The sequence below is a fragment of the Galeopterus variegatus genome, unplaced genomic scaffold, assembly GCF_000696425.1.
Source record: "Galeopterus variegatus unplaced genomic scaffold, G_variegatus-3.0.2 Scaffold1268, whole genome shotgun sequence".
In the NCBI taxonomy this organism is placed as follows: Eukaryota; Metazoa; Chordata; class Mammalia; order Dermoptera; family Cynocephalidae; genus Galeopterus; species Galeopterus variegatus.
The window spans coordinates 125,212-146,836 of NW_007727379.1; the positions used below are offsets into that span (position 1 = coordinate 125,212).

The 21,625-nt window shown below is 38.3% G+C and overlaps 2 protein-coding genes and 1 long non-coding RNA gene across 3 annotated transcripts in view; 2 read left to right on the forward strand and 1 right to left on the reverse strand.

Annotated features, from left to right (window-relative positions):
- The first annotated feature begins 428 nt into the window (after nucleotides 1-428).
- Nucleotides 429-6,473, forward strand: TDRD6 (tudor domain containing 6). Its single transcript, XM_008575968.1, has 2 exons — nucleotides 429-2,019; nucleotides 2,599-6,473. The coding sequence occupies exons 1-2, from the start codon at nucleotides 429-431 to the stop codon at nucleotides 6,471-6,473; spliced, it is 5,466 nt and encodes a 1,821-aa protein (XP_008574190.1).
- A 4,230-nt stretch (nucleotides 6,474-10,703) lies between these two features.
- Nucleotides 10,704-12,339, forward strand: LOC103593048. Its single transcript, XR_550711.1, has 3 exons — nucleotides 10,704-10,733; nucleotides 11,487-11,547; nucleotides 12,309-12,339. It is a non-coding gene; the product is annotated as an uncharacterized LOC103593048 (long non-coding RNA).
- A 2,470-nt stretch (nucleotides 12,340-14,809) lies between these two features.
- Nucleotides 14,810-21,625, reverse strand: part of PLA2G7 (phospholipase A2, group VII (platelet-activating factor acetylhydrolase, plasma)) — a 19,413-nt gene continuing 12,597 nt past the window's right edge. The window contains exons 7-10 of the mRNA XM_008575972.1: nucleotides 20,266-20,357; nucleotides 18,888-19,058; nucleotides 16,372-16,520; nucleotides 14,810-15,557 (exon numbers count right to left, since the gene is read on the reverse strand). Of these exons, the coding sequence (XP_008574194.1) occupies nucleotides 15,415-15,557; nucleotides 16,372-16,520; nucleotides 18,888-19,058; nucleotides 20,266-20,357 (555 nt within the window). The 3' untranslated portion in view covers nucleotides 14,810-15,414. The remainder of the gene's footprint in view (nucleotides 15,558-16,371; nucleotides 16,521-18,887; nucleotides 19,059-20,265; nucleotides 20,358-21,625) is intronic.

A 21,625-nucleotide genomic window follows, 5' to 3' on the forward strand; every position in this document is an offset into this window, starting at 1 on the left:
AAGAACGTGCCGTTGGCGCCTGCGTTTCTCGTTTCCGTTCCTCCTCGGGAACTGCAACGGCTAGCACCATGCCCGGCACACAGCACTCAAATCAGCAGTAGCTGGAAGGACGAAAAGGAAATCACTTTCTGGAGCAGTCCTCACCCAGGCCCGTGGCCAAGGCTTCATACTGAGTCCTCCAGAGTCGAAGGCGCTCTGAGGAGAGGCAGGTTGCGTCCCAACGCTCCCACCTCTCCGCCTCCTAAACGTCCCTCCGAGCCGTTCTGCCCGCTCTTCCCTTACGCCCGCCCCGGCCTGGCCCCTGCCCGACCGCACCCCGCGGCCGGAAGCGGGGGTTTGGTGGGCCTGACCTTCCAGCGGCGAGGAGGAGTTTCGCGGGCCTGACGCGCGGCCCTAACCGCTCAAGGAGCGGTGGCTGTGCCACTGAGATGTGCTCGACGCCCTGGCTGCCGACGCCGGGGACCTCACTGGTCCTGCGGGTATCCTTCGTGGACGTGCACCCCAAGGTGATCCCCGTGCAGCTATGGGGACTGGTGGGAGAGCGGCGGGACGAGTACGTGCGGCTGAGCCGAGAGATCCAAGAAGCGGCGGCCGCGCGCAGCCAGTGGGCCCGGGGTGGCGCCTCGGCCTCGCCCGGCGAGCTGTGCCTGGTGCAGGTGGGGCTCCTGTGGCGTCGCTGCCGCGTGGTCAGCCAGCAGGCGCAGAAGAGCTGCGTCTTTCTGCTCGACGAGGGCCGCACCATCACGGCCAACTCCAGCTCGCTGATGCCCGGGCGCAGCGAGTTCTTCCACCTGCCCTCCGAGGTGCTTGGCTGCGTGCTGGCTGGCCTGGTGCCAACGGGCAGTGGCGGTGCGGGCGGGGGCGAGCCGCAGCAGTGGCCGGCCAGCGCCGTGGACTTCCTTAGCAACCTGAAGGGCAAGGAGGTGCATGGGCAGGTCCTTGACGTGCTGCTCCTCCACCGCCTGGTCCTTCTCCAGGTGCCCAGTCTGTTCCAGCAGATGCAGGAGCTCGGCCTGGCCCGGCAGGTGCCCGGCAGTCTCTTCCGCTCGCTCCTGAAGCGTTACCTCAAGGCGACGAGCACTGCTGGCACAGGCCCCGGGGCCTCAGTTCTCTCGCACAAGCCAGAGCACCCTGGCCTGGACTACTTCTATCCCCAGCTGCAGCTGGGAGTGACGGAGCCCGTCGTGGTAACCCAGGTGTGCCATCCACACCGCATTCACTGCCAGCTCCGGAGCCTCTCACAGGAGATCCACCGCCTCTCTGAGAGCATGGCCCAGGCATATCGGGGTTCCACGGGGACAGGGCATGAGAATTCTACCAGTGCCACCTGGGAGGAAAGGGAGGAGAGCCCAGACAAGCCGGGCTCTCCGTGTGCATCCTGTGGGTTGGATGGACGTTGGTACAGAGGGCTCTTGCTTGAGATTTTCCGGCCCCAGCGCTGTGCCCAGGTGCTTCACGTAGACTATGGAAGGAAAGAGTTAGTGAGCTGCAGCAGCCTCCGGTACATGCTACCTGAATATTTTCGAATGCCTGTGGTGACCTACCCTTGTGCTTTGTATGGACTATGGGACGGTGGGAGAGGCTGGTCACGGTCACAGGTCGGTGACCTAAAAGCACTGATACTGGGCCAGGCAGTGAATGCAAAGATTGAATTTTATTGTTCTTTTGAGCATGTGTATTATGTCACCCTGTATGGTGACGATGGGATTAATTTCAACTGTGTGTTTGGAGTACAGTCGTGTTGCTTGGCTGACCGATTCCTTCAGAGCCAGGGAATAGAGGAGGAAGAGGAGGAGGAAGAACCAGAAACAGTTCTTCAGTCCCAGTCTCTTGCTGAAGAGGTGGATGAAGAAATTTCACACCCAGGCCTAAGGTCTATCAGGTTAAAGGTGAATGCCTTCTATGATGCTCAGGTAGAGTTTGTTAAAAGTCCTTCTGAGTTTTGGATTAGGTTGAGGAAACACAGTGGCACTTTCAGCAAGCTGATGAAGAGAATGTGCAGTTTCTATTCCTCAGCCAGTAAGCTGGATGGTGTAGTTTTGAAACCTGAACCTGATGACCTTTGCTGTGTCAAGTGGAAAGAAAATGGCTATTATCGGGCCATGGTCACCAGATTGGACGACAAAAGTGTGGATGTATTCTTAGTTGACGTAGGCAATTTGGTAAATGTGGACTGGTATGATGTAAGAATGTTGCTTCCTCAGTTTAGGCAACTGCCAGTGTTGGCTCTGAGGTGCACTCTAGCTGATATTTGGCCTTTGGGAAAAGTTTGGAGCCAGGAGGCAATTACCTTTTTTAAAAAGACTGTACTTCACAAAGAATTAGTCATCCATATCCTTGATAAGCAGGAACGCCACTATGTTGTTGAGATTCTTGATGAATCAAGAACAGGGGAAGAAAACATTAGTAAGGCAATTGCTCAAGCAGGATATGCCAAGTATCAGGAATTTGAAACAAAGGAAAATACACAGGTAAATGCCCACTCTCCAGGGCATGTTTCAAACCATTTTACTGCTGAGAATAACAAAGTATCTTCTGGCAAGAAGGTAGAAGGAAAACAGAAAGCCAAGAGAGATAATACAACCACATCTGTTTCAGAAGCTTTGACTGACACAGCAGTTGTTAGAAATGTTTCACCTGGACTAGTTGTGCAGGAAAAAGAGAAAAGGACATCTGTGTTTTCTTCTCTTGCACAGAATTTTTTGGAAATTAAGCCAGGCTCTTTTTGTAAAGAAGAGCTAGAAATTGGAAGTACAGTAGAAGTCAAAGTGTCATATGTTGAAAACCCTGGCTATTTCTGGTGCCAGATGACCAGGAACATACAAGGATTTAAAACGCTAATGTGTAATATTCAGGACTATTGCAAAAATATGGCTGCTCCTCACCAGGGAACCACCCCTGCTTGTTTAGCAAAGCGAACAGTAAATGGAAAATGGTCCAGAGCTCTAATAAGTGGGGCACAATCTTCAGAGCATGTCAAAGTAATATTTGTAGATTATGGGGACAAAGATATGGTATCTGTAAAGAATATTTATGCAATTAGTGAAGAATTTCTTAAGGTTAATGCTCAGGCTTTTAGGTGCAGTCTTTATAATTTAATTCAACCAACTGGTCAAAATCCTTTTGTTTGGGATGAAAAGGCAATACAAGCTTTTAGTGAATTTCTGGATAATGCATGGCAAGACAATCTAGAATTAAAATGCACAGTATTTGCTTTGGCTTCAATAGAGGATGAAGGATTGTTTAATGTTGTGGATTTGTTAACACCCTTTCAGAGCGCATGCCATTTTTTGGTAGAAAAGAGACTTGCGAGACCAGTAAAACTTGAGATGCCTTTGGAATCCTCTGTTCAGCTACATTCCTACTACTATTCTACACATGATATGAAAATTGGAAGTGAAGAATTTGTGTGTGTAACTTATGTTGATGACCCTTGGAAGTTTTATTGCCAGCTGGCAAGAAATGCAGATGTTTTAGAACAGTTGTCACGTAGTATCACACAATTAAGTAAAACTTTGCTGAATTTAAAAACATCTCCGTTCATCCCTGGAAACTTGTGCCTTGCCAAGTATACTGATGGAAACTGGTATAGAGGGATATTAATAGAGAAAAAACCAAATAAAGTCTTCTTTGTTGATTTTGGGAACATTTATGTAGCAACAAGTGGAGATATACTTCCAATACCTAGTGATGCATATGATGTCTTACTTTTGCCCATGCAAGCTGTTAAATGTTCATTATCTGATATTCCTGATCACATACCAGGAGAAGTTACAACATGGTTTCGGGAGACTATTTTAGATAAGTCACTGAAGGCATTAGTTGTAGCAAAAGATCCAGATGGACGACTAATAATAGAACTATATGATGATAGTATTCAAATTAATGCTAATATTAGTGAGAAGTTAGGGCTACATTGTTACAAAGAAAGAAGAAAAGAAAGTGAAGCATTCTTCTCTACAACTGAAACTGTTGAAGAAAAAAATGAAAATATAAAGTTGTCACCTTCAGAGTATTTAAGTAAATCAGTAGAGAAGAAATTGTACAGTCTAGAGATTTTGGGAGAATCATACAAACCTAAGGTCAACTCAGCATGTAAGGAGCTCAAATTTTTACGAAGTTCAACAAAGACAAACTTAGTCGCTCAATATCAGGACTCTGTGGGAAATAATAATAATAAAGTGTTTCCAGTAACAACAAAAAAGAAAGAAGAAATTTTTACTGAGCCATGTTTAAAAGCCACTCCTTCAGAGAGAAAAATAGGAGATTCATGTAACAAAAATTTGCCTCTAAAATTTTGTGAGCTCCCACAGAAGATTATAATGCCTGGCTTTAAAACCACTGTGTATGTTTCTCATATAAATGACCTTTCAGACTTTTATGTTCAACTAACAGAAGATGAAGCTGAAATTAATCATCTTTCAGAGAGATTAAATGATGTTAAAACCAGGCCTGAATATCATGCAGGTCCACCTCTGCAAAGAGGAGATGTGATATGTGCCATTTTCCCAGAAGACAATTTATGGTATCGTGCTGTGGTCAAGAAACTACAACCCAATGACCTTTTCTCTGTACAATTTATAGATTATGGCAATGTTTCTGTGGTTCATATTAACAAAATAGGTAGGCTTAATGTAGTAAATGCAATATTACCAGGACTGTGCATTCATTGCTCCTTAGGGGGACTTTGGGTTCCTGACATTATACACTGCAAGGAAATGATGCATTACTTTTCCCAAAGGACAAATAGGACTCAAATAAGATGTGAATTTATTCAATTTCAAGACAGATGGGAAGTTATTCTGGCTGATGAACATGGGATCATCGCAGAAGATATGATTAGCAGATATGCTTTCAGTGAAAAATCTCAAATAGGACTTTCTACCCAGGTAATTAAAGGTGCCTGTTCAAAGTCTGTTAGCAACACTGACACTGCAGTATTTCTTAACTGGTATAATCCAAAAGTGAAGATGGTAAGAGCTTATGCCACTGTGATAGATGGACCTGAGTATTTTTGGTGTCAGTTTGCCGATACTGAGAAACTTCAGTATTTAGAAATAGAAGTACAAACAGCTGGAGAACAGGTGACAGATTTGGGAAATTGTATCCCATGTCCTCATATTGGAGATCCTTGTATAGTAAGACATAGAGAAGATGGGCATTATTATAGGGCACTTATCACTAATATTTGTGAAGATTATCTTGTATCCGTCAGGCTTGTGGACTTTGGAAACATTGAAGACTGTGTGGACCCCAAAGCACTCTGGAATATTCCTTCTGAGCTTTTGTTGGTTCCCATGCAAGCTTTTCCATGTTGCCTCTCAGGATTTAATATTTCAGAAAGTGTATGTCCCCAAGAGGGAAATGACTATTTTTATGAAATAATAACAGAAGATGTGTTGGAAATAACAATATTAGAAATTAGAAAGGATGTTTGTGATATCCCTTTAGCAATTGTTGACTTGAAAAGCAAAGGTGAAAGTATTAATGAAAAAATGAAGAAATATTCTAAGATTGGTGTTACTAAGAGTGATGTGCCCTGTGAAAAAAGTGATCTATACATAAAGGGAGCTCCTGGGTCCCCCAGTCCTGATGTGGGACTTAAGAAAGCAAGTAATAAAGCTGTACAAGATAAAACATTTTATGTGGAACCAGAGACACATGAGCTGTCTGAAAGAACTGAAAAAGATTTAAACATGATTGACACCAAACCAAGTAAATTCTATGACCTCAAGCTTGATAACATTTTCAAAGCTTTTGAAAACCCACATGAAGATAAAATTGGTACTGAGGTACTGGAAGGTAAAGTAGAGGGCCATTTGGCTGATGAAGCAAAGTTTGATAATAAATACTTCATTACAGGATTTAACACATCATCACCACATGCTAGTGAAACAAAGGAGATATTAGAACTGATTTCACCTGAGGTGCCACTTTCTCCTGATGGTGACTCAAAAGAATTCCTAGAACTAGAATCCATTGAGCTCCAGCATTCTCTAGTGGGGGATGAAGAAAAAGAGGAGCTAGGCCTGCTGCCATCGATTGTGTCGCTCTCCCAAGGCTGTGACAGGGAAGCCCCCCTGGAGCCATTTACAATGCAGCTTCCCCTCAACTGTGAAGCCGAGAAACAGCCAGAACTAGAACTACCTGCAGCCCCGCTGTCTCTAGATGACAAAATAAATCCTTTGTCTTTAAGCGTTAATGAGAAAGCCCAAGAATCCATGTGTGCTGACGACGTGAGAAAGTCAAGTTGTGTGGAATCCTTTGATGACCAGCACAGAATACCATCACACCTACAAGAAGAGAATTTTGATCCCCAAATGCAGACAGAAATGTACATATATGAAGAAGAGTTTACGGAATATAAAAACAGGGTTGCCATTTCATCATTGACACCTTTGTTCTCTAAGGAAGAATCCAGAGATGGGAGGAAACACAATAATACTTTACCAGATCATGTCTCAGGTATGTGAAGTTTTTTTCTTTCACTTTTAAGTTTAACTTAGTGTCTCTCAAAAGTTCTTATTTGTTTTAAAGAAAAGAGAATAATATGAGTTTTCTTAATTTTTTGGAGGAAGATTAAATCCTGGGAAGTGAATCAGATTTGTATTTTTTGAAGGGCACTTTAAACATGGGGAAAATAAGTTGTGAAATCAATGTAAAATAACGTGATGAATGAAATGCTGAAATACTAATTTTATGTTTAAAAATAGAATGCATAAAATCTGTCTCCAAAAGATGATCATACTTAAAATGTAAATAAATCATCTTTATAATCAAGAGGGTATTTGAGTTGGTAAGTTTTAAAAAACATGATGTTCCCTTGCCAAGCATTAGTGTAGGCATAAATTTATAATAGGCATAATTTTAGCAGGTTTTTTCAGACTTAACTATGTCATGCATTGATTTTGCCATTCATTTAGAAACTTTTAAGCAAAAAATAGATTTAGGGAGCCTATGTTAATCAAAAATGTTAACACTCATGAGTAAAGCTGGGAGAACATTTATTGTAATAACTTTATTATTATTTCTATGGCTATTTTCTTTGCTACTTAAAAAGACTTAAAAGTTACATTAATTGGCTAACTTCTAGATTTTTATCATCAATGTTATACTTTTAAAATGTCAATTTTTATATTATTAAATTTGAACCATTGTACAAAATACAGAAAATAATACAGTAATGAGAATGAAAATCACCATACTTCTACCACAGAGAAATGATTACTGTGAACACCATGTGTACTTTTTTCTTGTTGTCAAAAAAATACTCTTTGTGTATGTCTGTCTATATACAGTTTTAAAAATGAAGTACAGATCATCCTGTTATACAGTACTGAATCTTGCATTTTAATCCTTTAAAAATGCTTTTGGAATATTTTAATTTCATAGTACGCCATCCTGTAGATACATCATAATTTATTTAAATATGATCTTTACCATAAATATTTATTCCTCATTGTTACATTTTTTTCTTAACAATGTTCTAGTAGACATCATTGTCCCATTTTAATAACAGTAAAAACTAGCTTTGTGATAAGAATGTATGCTCACTTGATTAAATCATTTTTATTGTCTTTTAAAATATTTCATTTTAAAAAGAGTTGCTATGGTACATGTATCTATTATAGTTTTTGAAACTTGCCAATTTTTATTAAATTTTCTGTTTTCTCTTACAGGTTTTGAACCTCTCAAATGGTATGGAGGAGGTAGTGGAACCTGAGAATGTCTGGAATGGCATACCCAAATTGCGTAACAGTCCACCTGAGGTATGGAATTATATGAACAGTAGTCAATGAGAGCATTGTTCTTCAATTTGAAAGATGATTTAACAAACTATTTTCAAAGCACATGTGTTAGGAAAAATGGAGAAGAAAATAATATTTTAACAACAACAGTTAAAAACAGCAATTACAAAGTCAGTGATTCTGAACTTTAGGCAAAGTATCTGTTTGGGCAAACTAGTTGTTAATGTTTTACTTCTTGATTTTCACTTTGAGGCTTAAAGAATAAAAACTGGTGTTCATGATTCTTATAAAATACATGTTTGATGCATGAAATCTGAGAAATATGGTGTCTTAGTCCGTTTTGTGTTGCTATAACAGAATTACCCAAGACTGGGTAATTTATAAAGAAGAGAGGTTTATTTGGCTTACGATTCTGGGGCAGCTGCATCTGGCACGGGCCTCAGGCTGCTTCTACTCATAGCAGAAAGTGGCAGCAGCTGGCGGGTACAAGCAGATCACGTGGCAAGAGGAAGCAAGAGAGAGAGAGAAGGTGCCAGGGTCTTTTTAAGCTACGAGCTCTCGCGGGAACTAATCGAGCAAGAACTCACTCATTAATCCCCCTCCCCCCAGGGAGAGCATTAATCCATTCATGAGGGATCCGCCCCCATGACTCAATCAGTTTCCAGCACTGCCACACTGGGGATCAAATTTCCATATGAGTTTTGGAGGGGACAACACAACCAAACTCCATCATATGGCAAAATTAAAAATGAGAAAGTAACAATCACTTGTAGTATACCCATCTAAAGATAATCAGGTTATCAGTTTGCTTTTCTGTCATAATTTTTTTGTTTATATAGAATATAAATATTTCATCTATATATTTTGGACGCAATTGGTTTCATCCTACACATAGTTTTATATTCTGTGTTCTTCATATAAGACAATATGGTTGGCGATTTCCCATGCCATTATATTGTGCCTTGACATTTGAGTTTATCTTGTTTGGGGCTTGTTGAACTTCTTGCTTCACAATCTTTGTCTGATGGTTCCAATATCTAGTCATCTCAGGGTTTGCACCTGTTGGTTGTCTTTTCCTTAGAGAAATGATTGGCTTTTCCTCGTTCTTTGTATGTTGAGTAATTTTTTCTATCCCGAACATTTTGAATATTATGTTGTATGACTTTGGGTCCTGTTAAAATCTTCTGGAGAATGTTAAAGTTTTTGTTTTAGCAGGTGATCCATGCAGTTAGGTTCATACTACAAGTTCTGTCATTCTGTAGTTGGTGGTTCCCATGTCAGTTTAGTTTTCAAAACTGTTGCTATGTTGCTCATGTCTGCCCAGAATGTAAGGCACTCAGGGGTTTAGTCTAGGACTTGGACTGTAGTTTATATAATGGTCTGGTGTCAAAGACTTGGCTGTACTTATTTGGTTCTGTTCTGCATATGCATAGCTCAGGGGTGATCCTGGGGCTTATATCAGTTCATATACAGTATTAGGGATTAAATTTTCCATCTCCTTTTCGCTCTGAGATTTCCTCCACACTTTCTGGCTCCCAGGGTCCTCTTTTATCCAGCCTCCAAAGGCTCCTTTTCCTGGTCCCCTGGCCAGAAAGTATTTTTCTCTCAAGGTTTCCCTCTCAGCTGTCATGCAGTTCTGTTTGACTGAGCCTGCCTTTGGAGTGAAGCAAATAGAGAAAAGAGAGAAAAAAAGAAACCCCTCCTCCTCCTCTTCAGATAACAGAAAACCATTTCCTTGGTTCCACTGGTCAGAGACAGGTCTTCTCTCACATTCTTAAGTGGCTACACTGCCATTGCTGTCACCAGGCAGTAACCGGGGCCACCCTCAGGTAGGACCAGAAGAAGAATGAGGGGAAAAGAAAACAATAAAGAGATTTCCTCCCCACTCTCTGATCTAGCATTCAGAGGTCCTTTTTTCCTAGTCCTCTAGCTAGCAACAGGGGACTCTTCTCAGAGTTTTGCTGTCTATTCCAACTGGATGGTTGTGATTTGGCCCACCCTCAGATCAAAACCAGGAGACAAAGAAGTAAAAAAAAAAATGTTTTTTTAAAATTTAAAAAGCCTGTGAAACTCACTGCTGTTGTGAGGCATTACTCAAGTTTTTACTTTAGTCCTCAATCTACCTGTTCCTGTTTATTCTTGAGAGTCCTCAGGTAGTTGCATTTTGTATTGTGTCCAGAAGTTTTGGTTGTAATCAGTGGAGGAGAGAGACTAGAGTCAGCTTACTCCATCATGGCTGCGGTCAGAAGGCCATAAACAATGGCTGACAGCTACATAACATTGTGTGACATTAATGAGCCATCATGTATTAAACCATTTATTATAGTTTTGGATATTTAGCTCCTTTAAAATGTTTTACTATTAAAAATCATTGAACATCTCCACCTTCATATGTTCTCTTTTTGTTTACTTGTCAAAAATAAAAGGCTGCTACACTTTTCTGCGTCAGTATTCACTAAAATTTCTTTTATGTTGATTGTCACCATCTTAATTTTGAAGAGTCCACAGCCAAATACACATGCATGTACACAGAGGATTATATTTGGATAAAGTACCCTATGCCTGCCAAATAGAAAAAAACCATTTAGGACTATTTAAAATGTTATATATATAATATATATGTGTATATATGTACACAGTTACCTCTGACTTTAAGCCAACTAGTAGACATGTAGAAACAACTTATGAGTAAGGCTTTAAAATTTTTGATTTGGTCATTAATGGGATTTAAATGATCTTTTCCTCAAATTTGAGGGAGCTCTTAGATAAGGATGCCTGTCTACAAATGAGCTAGTATTCCTTAAAAAGTGAATATTGTGAGATAATATTAAATTATGCATAACTTTTTTTTTTTTTCCTTTTTGTCTTTTTTCGTGTCCGGCAACGGATCGCAACCCTCAGTGTTGCGCCCGTACCGGACCGGGACTGGCAACGGGATCACAACCCTCGGTGTTGTCAGTGTTGCACCCGCATCTCGCTCAGCCAGTGAGTGGGAACCGGTCTGTATGTGGGATCCGAACCCTCGGTGGGAGCGCCATCATGCTCCCAAGCGGCGCACTGTAGCAGTGCACCACCGGGCCGGCCCCTACGCATAACTTTTTTAAAGTAATACATCAAGTCACTGTTATCTGAGAGTCTTTCTGATTACATTTTTAAAGAATTTTTTTTATCTGAACTATTTCATTTTACTACGCATAACTTTTTAAAAGTAATACATCAAGTCACTGTGATCTGAGAGTCTTTCTGATTACATTTTTAAAGAATTTTTTTTATCTGAACTATTTCATTTTACTATAAGAATGTTATTAATTAGTTTCTGTATCACACCATACGTTATTAGTTGTTAAAAGGAATATAGGAGAAATATATCCCTCTTCATTAGTCTTTAATAAAACATCTGTGTCTCATCTTGGATAATGTATTTGAATAATAGCCCCTTGAACAATGATGTTCCTCTCTCCACCCTCCACCAAATACCAAAGTTGTCAGGGGGTTGGAAGCTAAAAATTGGGGAAGAGTAATTTACTTCCTGTATAGAACGCACCAGTGGAGATGTTCCAGAGATATTAGTATTTGAAGAATAGAAAATGTACTTAAGGCGATTATTCACTACAAAATCAGATTGTCATAATTCGAATAGGAATACTTTTTGCTGTTTACCTTTTTTCTGGTTCATTTGATTTAAACTATGTACTTACTATAAAAAACTGGTAGTAATACAAAGGTTTCTTTTGTTAGGCTGTATTTCAAACAGTGGGAAAAGATGTTTACCTCATGTCATTGGATACCACAACTAAAGGTAATTTGTGTTTTTAAAACAAAATACTTTTATCACTCGTAATTGCCAAGCCTTAAAGACACCATTACAGTGAATCTCTCAAACAAAAATGGTTTATCAGTTTCCTTGGATGTTAGTAGTAGGGAAAAAAACACTTTAGGTAAAAATGTTTAAATGCGCTTATGGAGATAAATAACCAAGAAGAGGATTTTTTGAAATATCATAGGAAAATTGATGATTGAATTAATACTAAATGTTAAATTGTGAGTCTGATAAATTTATATTTTAAAGGATTTTAAAGGATGTTCTCAGTGTTAATTAGCTTATATGTTAAAATGATCTTTGTATGCTAAATAATCTCTTGGAATTTCTGGATTTTTAGTTTGTCTACATGATAAGTTTCAATTTATTGGATATTCTTGGTTATTGCACATTCTTGTTCATAAATACCATGTTGGTTCTTAGAATTGAGGCACACAGAATGAAATCGGCTTTCAGTGGCTTTAGTATTATGTGAAAAATACACATTCTAGCAAAATATAAAATATGACAATTTCATAGTCTTTTAGAGAAACTTTATTTGATAGCAGGCAGAAGTGTGAGAATTAAAATACTGAAAAGAAAAATTTCTATAGGAATAATTTCCTGTAATAATTAGAATACTTATCTGTCTCTCCTCCCCTTTTATAGCACATTAAATTTGTTGTAGTAGCACCTATATAGATAATTTTCTTGTTTTTATGTTTCTTTCTCAGCTTGAGGTTTTTCTCTTTTTGTTTCAGAAAAGGGGCCTGGAAGTGATGTAGATTTAACTGTGGATCCATAGATGTGGCCAGTCAGTCAGAAACCGCTCTTTAGGTGTTGGTCTGTTAGCTCAGTTGGTTAGAGCTCAGTGTAGTAACACCAGGATCAAAGTTTCGGATTCCCACACCGGCCCGCCACCAAAAAAAAAAAAAAAGCTGCTGTTAAATAAGTGGTATCTTATCCAGACCAACGTATTTGAGAAAACTGAAAGCTTGTAATCACAAGAAGTTGTCATTTTCGAAAACTTGATATGTGTTGAAAACAAAATAGGCCTCAGGTTGACTGTGCAGTATATTTACAGTGTTATTATTGTGTATACAGATCTGGGATCTTTCCTTCCTCTGCCTTTAATTATCTTATGTTTCTAACCAATTGGGAGGATTTATTTTGCTAAACAATTTGCTAACACATTAAAAAAAGAAAACAAACTATTTTGGTATCCTTTGAATATAGCGTTTAAATTAAAATAGAAAAATATAGGTTCATGACAAGTACATTATATGATGCTATTTAGGAGTATGGTAATGCAGTAATTTCTTGAGAATTTTTGTTTTGATTTTGAAACTTTGCCCTGTCTAGTTACACATTTACTAATATTGTTTGAATTTGGAAGTGTTCTAATATAATGCAAAACTTTAATAAAGTTTATCCTTTATAGGTGTGGTGGTCTCATTTCATTAAAAAGGAAATAGGATTCTTGAATATCTGTACTTCCGTGTCTCCTCCTCTATAATCGGGGGTTGGGGGAAGCATAGGAATATGTAGTAGCTCTTACATTTAGTCACTCACCTGGCACTTTAAATTCACTTTCTCATTATAATCATCAACTCTGAGGTACGTATTAATATTATCCATATTTTGCAGGTAAGAAAATTGAAGCTTTTTAGAGAAATTAAATAACTTGCCTACAGTCAAATAGCTAGTTAGCCCCCAGGGCTTGAACAACTCATACCCAACAACTTCAAAGCCCATTCTTTTAAACATGGTTCTGTATAGGCTGTAGTATATAAAATACAGATCCTAGCTTTTGGAAATAGATCTTAATGATGTACTGCCCTAAATATGTGACCTGGGCAGGTTATGTAATATCTCTGAGACTTGATCTTCCTCATCTGTAAAATGGTGACAATAAAACCTTTCTTGCCATGTTTGAAGATATAGAAATAATTATGTAAAGTGTCTGAAAAGGAGTAGAAATTTAATAAATGTTTACTTCTTTTTCCTGGAAAATACTAAGTGTGCACTATGCTAGGTTATTTTTCTTAACCTTAACTCATTGGATATTTCCAGCAGTTATTTTCTCCTTTCATCATCAGCATGTGCCACCAACAAAGGATTGTTTAAAATGGTCTTGAATGGGGTATCAATACAATTGGAATGTGTATCCATTTCTGAAATGGCTAAAAAGAAATTTTGTTGAATGAGACAGGGGAAAAGGTATATGTGTATGAAACATTGTCAGACCATGAAGCCTAATGGAAATAATGAGACTTAAGAACCTTAAAAACTGGGTATAGTTTCAATAAGTAGAAAGCAGAGGGTCTTGTATGAAAAATAATTGAGGTAGGTGCATATATTACTTGTTCCTGGTATAATGAATAGACAAGTTTGGCTCAGTCATGTAGGAGACATAGTTGTGAACTACCGGCAGTAAAGGTCAGAGAAGATGCATTAGGGCCAGATTATAGAAAGCCTTCAGTTTCAAGCCAAGGAGTTTAATCCAGCTCCCTATTTAGAAAATTTTAATCTGAATGGCTACAAGAGAGAAGTCAGATTTCTCAGACTGAGTGATTCTGCACCATAAATCACTAAGATAGGCCTGAGGTGCCAAATCAGGATACACAGTTATTTATTAACCGGGCAAAAGGGATGGGGATGGAAGAGTAAACCAGGCTTGCATACTAAGTACTGATTAACCTCATTCACACAGACTAAATTAAACTTTATTATGGAGAATTCATAGGAACGAGACCAAATTCAGACCAAAACATAACTACTGAGTGGCATAAATTTTTATATGCCTTGAGAAACAAAATCATTTTCCATGACTCCCAGATGTATACATGTATACATTTCTAAGCTATCTTTTTAACCTCCATTGAACTGTGTTATTCTACTTCTACTACTACATGGAGAATTAAAAACATCCATTAAATAAATTTAATTGGAAAATGAAGAAGTCAAATGTAACTCTAAATACATTTAAGGATAACTTTGTTATCTTTCACAGCCTTTGGGTGAGTAACTAATTTAATGTGTTAGAGGAGAAATCTCTGTTCTCTTATATAATTGGAAAATGAAGAAGTCAAATGTAACTCTAAATACATTTAAGGATAACTTTGTTATCCTTCACAGCCTTTGGGTGAGTAACTAATTTAATGTGTTAGAGGAGAAATCTCTGTTCTCTTATATACCTACATACCAGTGGCCCCTTTCTTCAGTTAAGTAGAATACATCAGAAATAAAGCGTTAAAGAAAATGCAAACACATGACCAACTTTCTTTAATTGCTGTCCTTGCCTTGTCTCCAATATTCTTAACCCTTGTCCACTCCACATTTAGTCATCATTTTAAAATTGTATAGTATTTCTGTGCTAATACAATGGCTTTATTACCAGCTTGATCTGATTTTTTCTTACCATGACCAAAAATCAAAGAGAAGCGCTGCCAAATTCTACCTAGAATATCATGTTGCTAAAACTCAACTCTACTGCCCATAATAGAGAATAAAAGGCAAGAAAATCTGTTTTTACAGTATGTTTAGGGAGTCTTATGTCATAGCAACAGGTTTTCATTGGCAGTGTGCCTGTTTTAATATATTTGTCTATTAAGGTAATGTAAAAGAAGTTTTTAATTTTCGCACTTAAAAAGGATCCTCTTAGTAAAATTAAAATTTAGGCTGGTATGATTTTTGTATACTGCATTCTTTCTTTACATTTAAAGGAAAACAGTCTGAGTATCAATCACTGTTACAGTATAGCCCACATTTTTAAATATGAGTTATTTAGGAAAATACATTAAAATCACACATGTGCGCACACACTTTTTTAGACAGTTTTTAAACAAGACTTTTAAAAAAGCTCTTTTAATCTAATGTCTGTTTCTCTATTCCTGTAGAGTTCTGTAGAGTGACATGTTGTTTGGTAGTGTCAATATTGGTCCCTGGGATAAGATTCTCATCCTCTCCTTCAACCAAAGAGTCCCACTGATCAAAATCTTTATGAAGTTCTGTAAAATATAAACGTTAATAAACATATTTCGCAGTTCAGTGCCTCTAGGTGGCACCACAGAATTACAAATTACACAAATTGCATAATGATTATAGAGGAAAGGTATTGTGTGTAGCTGCAACAAGGCTGCTTTAACAGCTGCATGTGAATGAGAGAATTAGGACTGAGGCACCCTGCTGTCAGCATCCCTGCTATAGTTAGAATGTCCCCTTCTAAACTCATGTTGAAATTTAATTGCCATTGTAACAGTGTTGAGAGGTGGGGCCTTTACAAGGTTGTTAGGCCATGAGGGCTCTGCCGTCAAGAATGGATTAATGCCATTACTGCGGTAGTGTGTTAGCTATCTCGGGATTGGGCTCCTGATAGGAGGATAAGTTTGGTTCCATTTCTCTCTGTCTCACACACTCCAGCCCTCTCACTTTTTGTCATGAGATGACCCTTGTCAGATGCTGGTGCCATGCTCTTGGACTTCCCAGCTTCCAGAACCATGAGCCTAATAAAGTTCAGTTGTTTATAAATTACCCAGTCTGTGGTATTCTGTTATGTCAACAGAAATGGTCTAAAACAATCACCAACATGGAAGTCCACCTAGGCTTCATGGAAAGACTATTAGCTTTAACAAGTAGACTCGCTTTCTATGATGCAAAGCAGCAAAATTAACTTTCATGATTTTTGCTTTCAAATTGATTTACTGCTGTGTTTAATTATAAACCAACTGGAATCAGTTAAAATGAGACTAAAACTGTGATAAATAGACTGTTTTGTCCTGAGTATCCTCTGATTCATGACATAAAAGAATATTAGTTTCTTACCTAAATGCTTTTGTAGGAATGCTAATGAAGCTTTGTTGATAAGATCAATAGCTACATTTGAATCTATATCTCCTTTTAATGTGAGTATGTATCCAATTATTCTGCCAGTTGCAAAAGTAAAGTCAACAAAATTCTGATGGACTGAACCCCTAAAAGAAAAATGAGACATTTAGAAATCACATTGACAAAATTATTTTTGAAGTTAGGGTACAGAAAAGATACTGGCCTGGTTGGCCTACTTACTGAAAACCAAGGAAACAAAACTTATAATTTGATCTTTTTAGATGCATTTGAGGGTCACAGGTTGTTCATTTATGGATCTTAGAGTATATTCATCTTCCCTCTAGAAAAACAATCCAAAGAATCTTGTCTTACTTGGTACTTGGAATTTAGAAGAAATGATTCCCACATTTTAGTGGACTACAATACTTCCAATTTGAGTAGATAAAATGTGTTGTTTGTTGAAGGGGCCCTGAATTCAGAGCCTGAGCCTACCACCTCACCCCTACTACTTAACTTGGTATCTATTTGATGTTAGTCAAAACACTTCAGATTTAAGCCTTAGAGTCCAAAGATTTTTTTAAAAATTCCTGTATTAAACTGTAAGCCCCTTATAAATACCACTCACACTGCTCTCTAAATTCATTAATAGCCTAACATCAAATAGAATGGCTTTTTTTTTTTTTAGTGCTTATTTTGACACTCGATGATTTTCTTGCATTTTTTTTCTTCATTTCCTTGACATTGCACATTTCTGTCTGACTCTAACCACTCTGTGCTCTTCACTGGCTCTTCACCCTTCTCCCTTTGGCTAAAGGCAGGCATTCTTCAAGATCTTATTCTCAGAACAATTCTTTTCTCACTTTATAGTCTCATCTACTCCAAAGGTTTCATCTATAAAATCACGCAAATTCTTTACTTTTCCAATTGTGGCCAGACATCTCTACATGGATTTCCCAGTTCTCAGGATAAGAAATCCCAACGTTAAAACACGACATCTTCTCAGCCCCACTGCATTTCTTCATTTTGCTGGTTCTTACAAGCAAACTATCATTCTTTGTCATCTAAGCTGAAAACAGGGTCATCTGACTCTCTCACTCTTCCCCACATTCCAGCTGGAACTTGAGTATGAGAAACATAAAGAAGGTAAACAGAGACAGGATCATGAGAGATCTGAGAGCAGAAGCCTAGATGCTGCCTGAGGAGAAAAGGAAGGAGCAGGATCAATGAGAAAAGCAGGAAAGAGGTAGGTCGAGCAGCCAAGGGAGCAGAAGTTGGGGTAGTGAACAGTGTCAAGCAGATGCAGTGAGAAAGGCTGACACTAGGATGTGGCTGCTGGTGTGGCACGCAGCGGGTCTTTAGTGTCCTTAGCAGACCAGCTTCAGCACACTAGTGGGGGCCCAGGAAGCTAGACCACAGGCGTCAAGGTGTGAATAAAAGTAAGCACATGAAATATTAAATATAGGCTATTCTTTCAAGATATCTAGCAGAGAAAGGAAGAAAAAAGATAAGGTAAGAGCCTAGCAGGGAAGTAGAGTTGAGGAAAGGTTAAGTGTTCTGTATTATTTCTCCTTCAGAATTAGAGACACTTGCACATACAAATAAGCAAAATTCAAGTCCTTACCTAAATACCTAGATCCTTCCTCACCAGCTATTTAACCTCTCTGTATCCTACAAGATCTAGTTATATTCCCATCTCTTTTAAGAATTTTTTTCAGTTGGAAAGGACCCCTCCACTGTCTGACCCCATTAGTGGTTATTGCCTATATTGCGCAAGTCCTTACCTAAATACCTAGATCCTTCCTCACCAGCTGTTTAACCTCTCTGTATCCTACAAGATCTAGTTCTATTCCCATCTCTTTTAAGAATTCTTTTCAGTTGGAAAGGACCCCTCCACTGTCTGACCCCATTAGTGGTTATTGCCTATATTGCGTGTTTCCTTCCTGCCTTTTCTTTCCTTCTAAGTAAACTAGGTTTCAGATAGGAGAGGGATGAGTTCTATCTTATGCTTTGTAACATCTCATTGTGAGTTCTTCTATTGGGAGTTCTTTCCCATGTCCAGGATGTAAGCATATTGCCAACACTCAAGGGCGCACCCCATTACAGGTTCTGGGAATTTATAAACTCATTCTTTCCCAACAGGCAAACCCATTGCAGGCCTCAATAGATTATCTGACTTTTTCTTTAAAGAGTTCCAAGCCTAGCCTAATGATGGAATACTTCCCCCTCCGCCGAAAATGTGTAGGCATGTTCTGGTGTCTGGATAAAAGTAGCATGTAGCCTAATGCAAATTTCAGTTACCAATATATGCACTATATACATTAACACTACTAAGAACATTTCATTTTTAAAAGTCTAAATGTACTTAGAAACTGATATTCTCTGATATTCTCCTTATTGAATGTCTAAAACAACCCAGTTAGCAATTCTGTAATGACTATTAAATGATATATGTTGATATTTATCCAAGTTTCAAGTTTCTGTTTCAGATGATGAAAAAAGTCACTAATACTTACCTGACTGTAATCATTTTTCTTTCTTTACCAGGTAAGTAGCATTTTTTCATTTTTATGATATTAGCAGGATATTGGAACCGTTCAGAGTTGATAAAAAAGAGGGGCTGAGGAATTCTGGAATATACTTCATCACCCACTGGAAGCATCCATGCATCCAGGGCAATACCACATCTGCGGATATTTGTTGACAATGATGAAAGAAGGCTGGTCACACACTGGCCAACATATAGGACTTCCTAATAAGGCTAGGATTAATGGACACACACCATACCAGTTTATTATGGGTTACTTTGCTAGGTTTAAGAGGAGTTATACTTCAGTGTGGGAATGGGATATGATTAGCTTTATAAGGTAGCAGACCTGGAATTGTAGAATCATTCTCTTTAGGAGGCCTTTAGGAATTGCAACCTTAAAAATTCTTATTATTCATATTTCATTATATTGTCCACAAAATAAATTTTAAAATAAGTAATAATTTCTGAAAAACTGTGGGGTATTTGAAAAAGTACAATAAATACACCATTTCCTCTGTGTTTCCAGAGCTTTGGGGCACTCCATAGTATATTCGTTATACCTTTTCAGAGTAACAATTGGACCCACTGCTTTATATTTAAAGGTGCTTCACCTGAAAAATTGTCTGTGGGTTGAAGAAAAACATATGGAGTATATCATTTGAAAACATAACTAACTTTCTTTTTAAAAGTGAATTTATTCTGTGTTTCCTGACCTTTTAAACATTCCATTTAATGTGCTGAGTGGATGAAAGAAGAGAACTTCTGTACATTGAAACAGATTTTAAGAAATTCGAGAGGAAGTTTCACAAATGATCCCACCCACTTTCTATATGTTTGGTACTACATTATTTTATCAGTCTGGAGTGAAGTAGTTCAAGAAAGAAATTGTTTCAGCAAGTTAGAAAACTAGGGTCTGGTCATGACTCCTACCCAAATAATTGTGTGATTTTAAACCCAGCTCCATCTTAAAGATGAAAGGAAAAAAATTATTTTAAAAATGGCCTTGCCTTTTGGGGAAGTTTGGAACTACTATATGATAGCAATATTATTATCACAATCATTATGTCACAGAAAAAAAATGTGTATAAGTAAAAATGTTAAGCCCTTGAGCAGATAAATAAGAATGATGAGGGAAAATATATAAGGGGTGGGGAGAGTTTTTAATAGAAGGAGAAGTATATGGTTCCTGCCTAGGAAAATTTATATAGAGTACTTGATGGAGGCAAAGAAATAGACAAAGAGAAAACCCCACAGGGTCTTTCTTCACTAAAAATTTGATAAAAATACTACACCTCACAAGTATTATCACTACTCCTCTTTGAATAATTTATTGTTCTCTTCTTTACTCTGTCTTATTCTCTTACCTGAATCTCTGGTCTGTACTAAGAGCCTGAATAACTGTTGCTCCACCAAAAGAATGTCCAATCACAGCTGTTTTATTCCTATCGATAGAGTCCTATGTGAAAAAGCATGTATAAATTAGTAACTATCTCATGTGGTGTTAGAATAGACTCAATGGTCTTGTCAATCATACAGTTATTCGTTTCACAGGTGTGGTTAAGTACCTTGATTTCTTATTAAAAAAATACATGTTCGTATATATACACACATATATACATATGTATAAAACATATATATATAGTGGTTTTGTCAATCATACAGTTATTCGTTTCACAGGTGTGGTTAAGTACCTTGATTTCTTATAAAAAAAATACATGTTCGTATATATACACACATATATACATATGTATAAAACATATATATATATAAACATTCATAAAGGTTCAGAAGTAAACATCATCATCTTCCTAGTCAACTACACTTGATGCTTCAACATCAGTGCTCACTTCTGCCTCTCCCCACCTCAGGTTTATTAGTTTGTTCCTTCCATAAGTACTTATTGAGTACCTGCTGTATACCAGGCACTGCAGTCTCATTTTCAATGAGCTCACACTCTATCAGGGAAGAAAGTGATAAAGGTGCATGATACAATGCAATACTGTGGTGCCAAGGAGCACACATAACAGACAGCTAATCTGGCCCATGGGTGGGCACTGGAGTCCACAGGGGCTTCTTGGAAGAGGTGATGCCTGGCTTGAGTCTTGAAGATCAAGCAGGAGTTGGTCAAGGGGAAGGGTGTCAGGCCAAGAAGAGAGCATATACACAGGGCTGGATACAGGAGAGAGTGTCTGGTTGAGAGACAGCAAACTCTTCATTGTGTCTGGAGAACTGGAGAACAGACCATCGTCTTATCCTCAAACTGAAGTACTTCTGGTTTACTCCACTCCCTGCACTCCACCCTTCACACACACTTTTGAGTCTTTGCTCATGCTGTACGCTCTGTCTGATATTCTTCCACCCCCTCCCACAATTCTGTCCAAAACTTTGACCAACTTTTCAAGATCAAGCTCAAAAACACATAGGAGCTGCTCAAGAAATTATAATACTTCCACTGGAGGTATGGGGATGAACCATTAGAAACTGTCATTTTTGTAGATCAAAACTGACTGACTGTTGACAATTTCATATACAGTTCAACCTAATGCATTCTTCATTGCTTTAATACTTTACTGGTTTTGTGTGTGTGTGTGTGTGTGTGGCAGCCTTTTTTCATGTTGTACCTTGTAATACAGCAGAAAATCAGAAAATAAACAATAAAAAAATTATGGGACAATAAAAAATTAAATAAAAGAACAATAAAAAACTACGGACAAGGGAAAAATG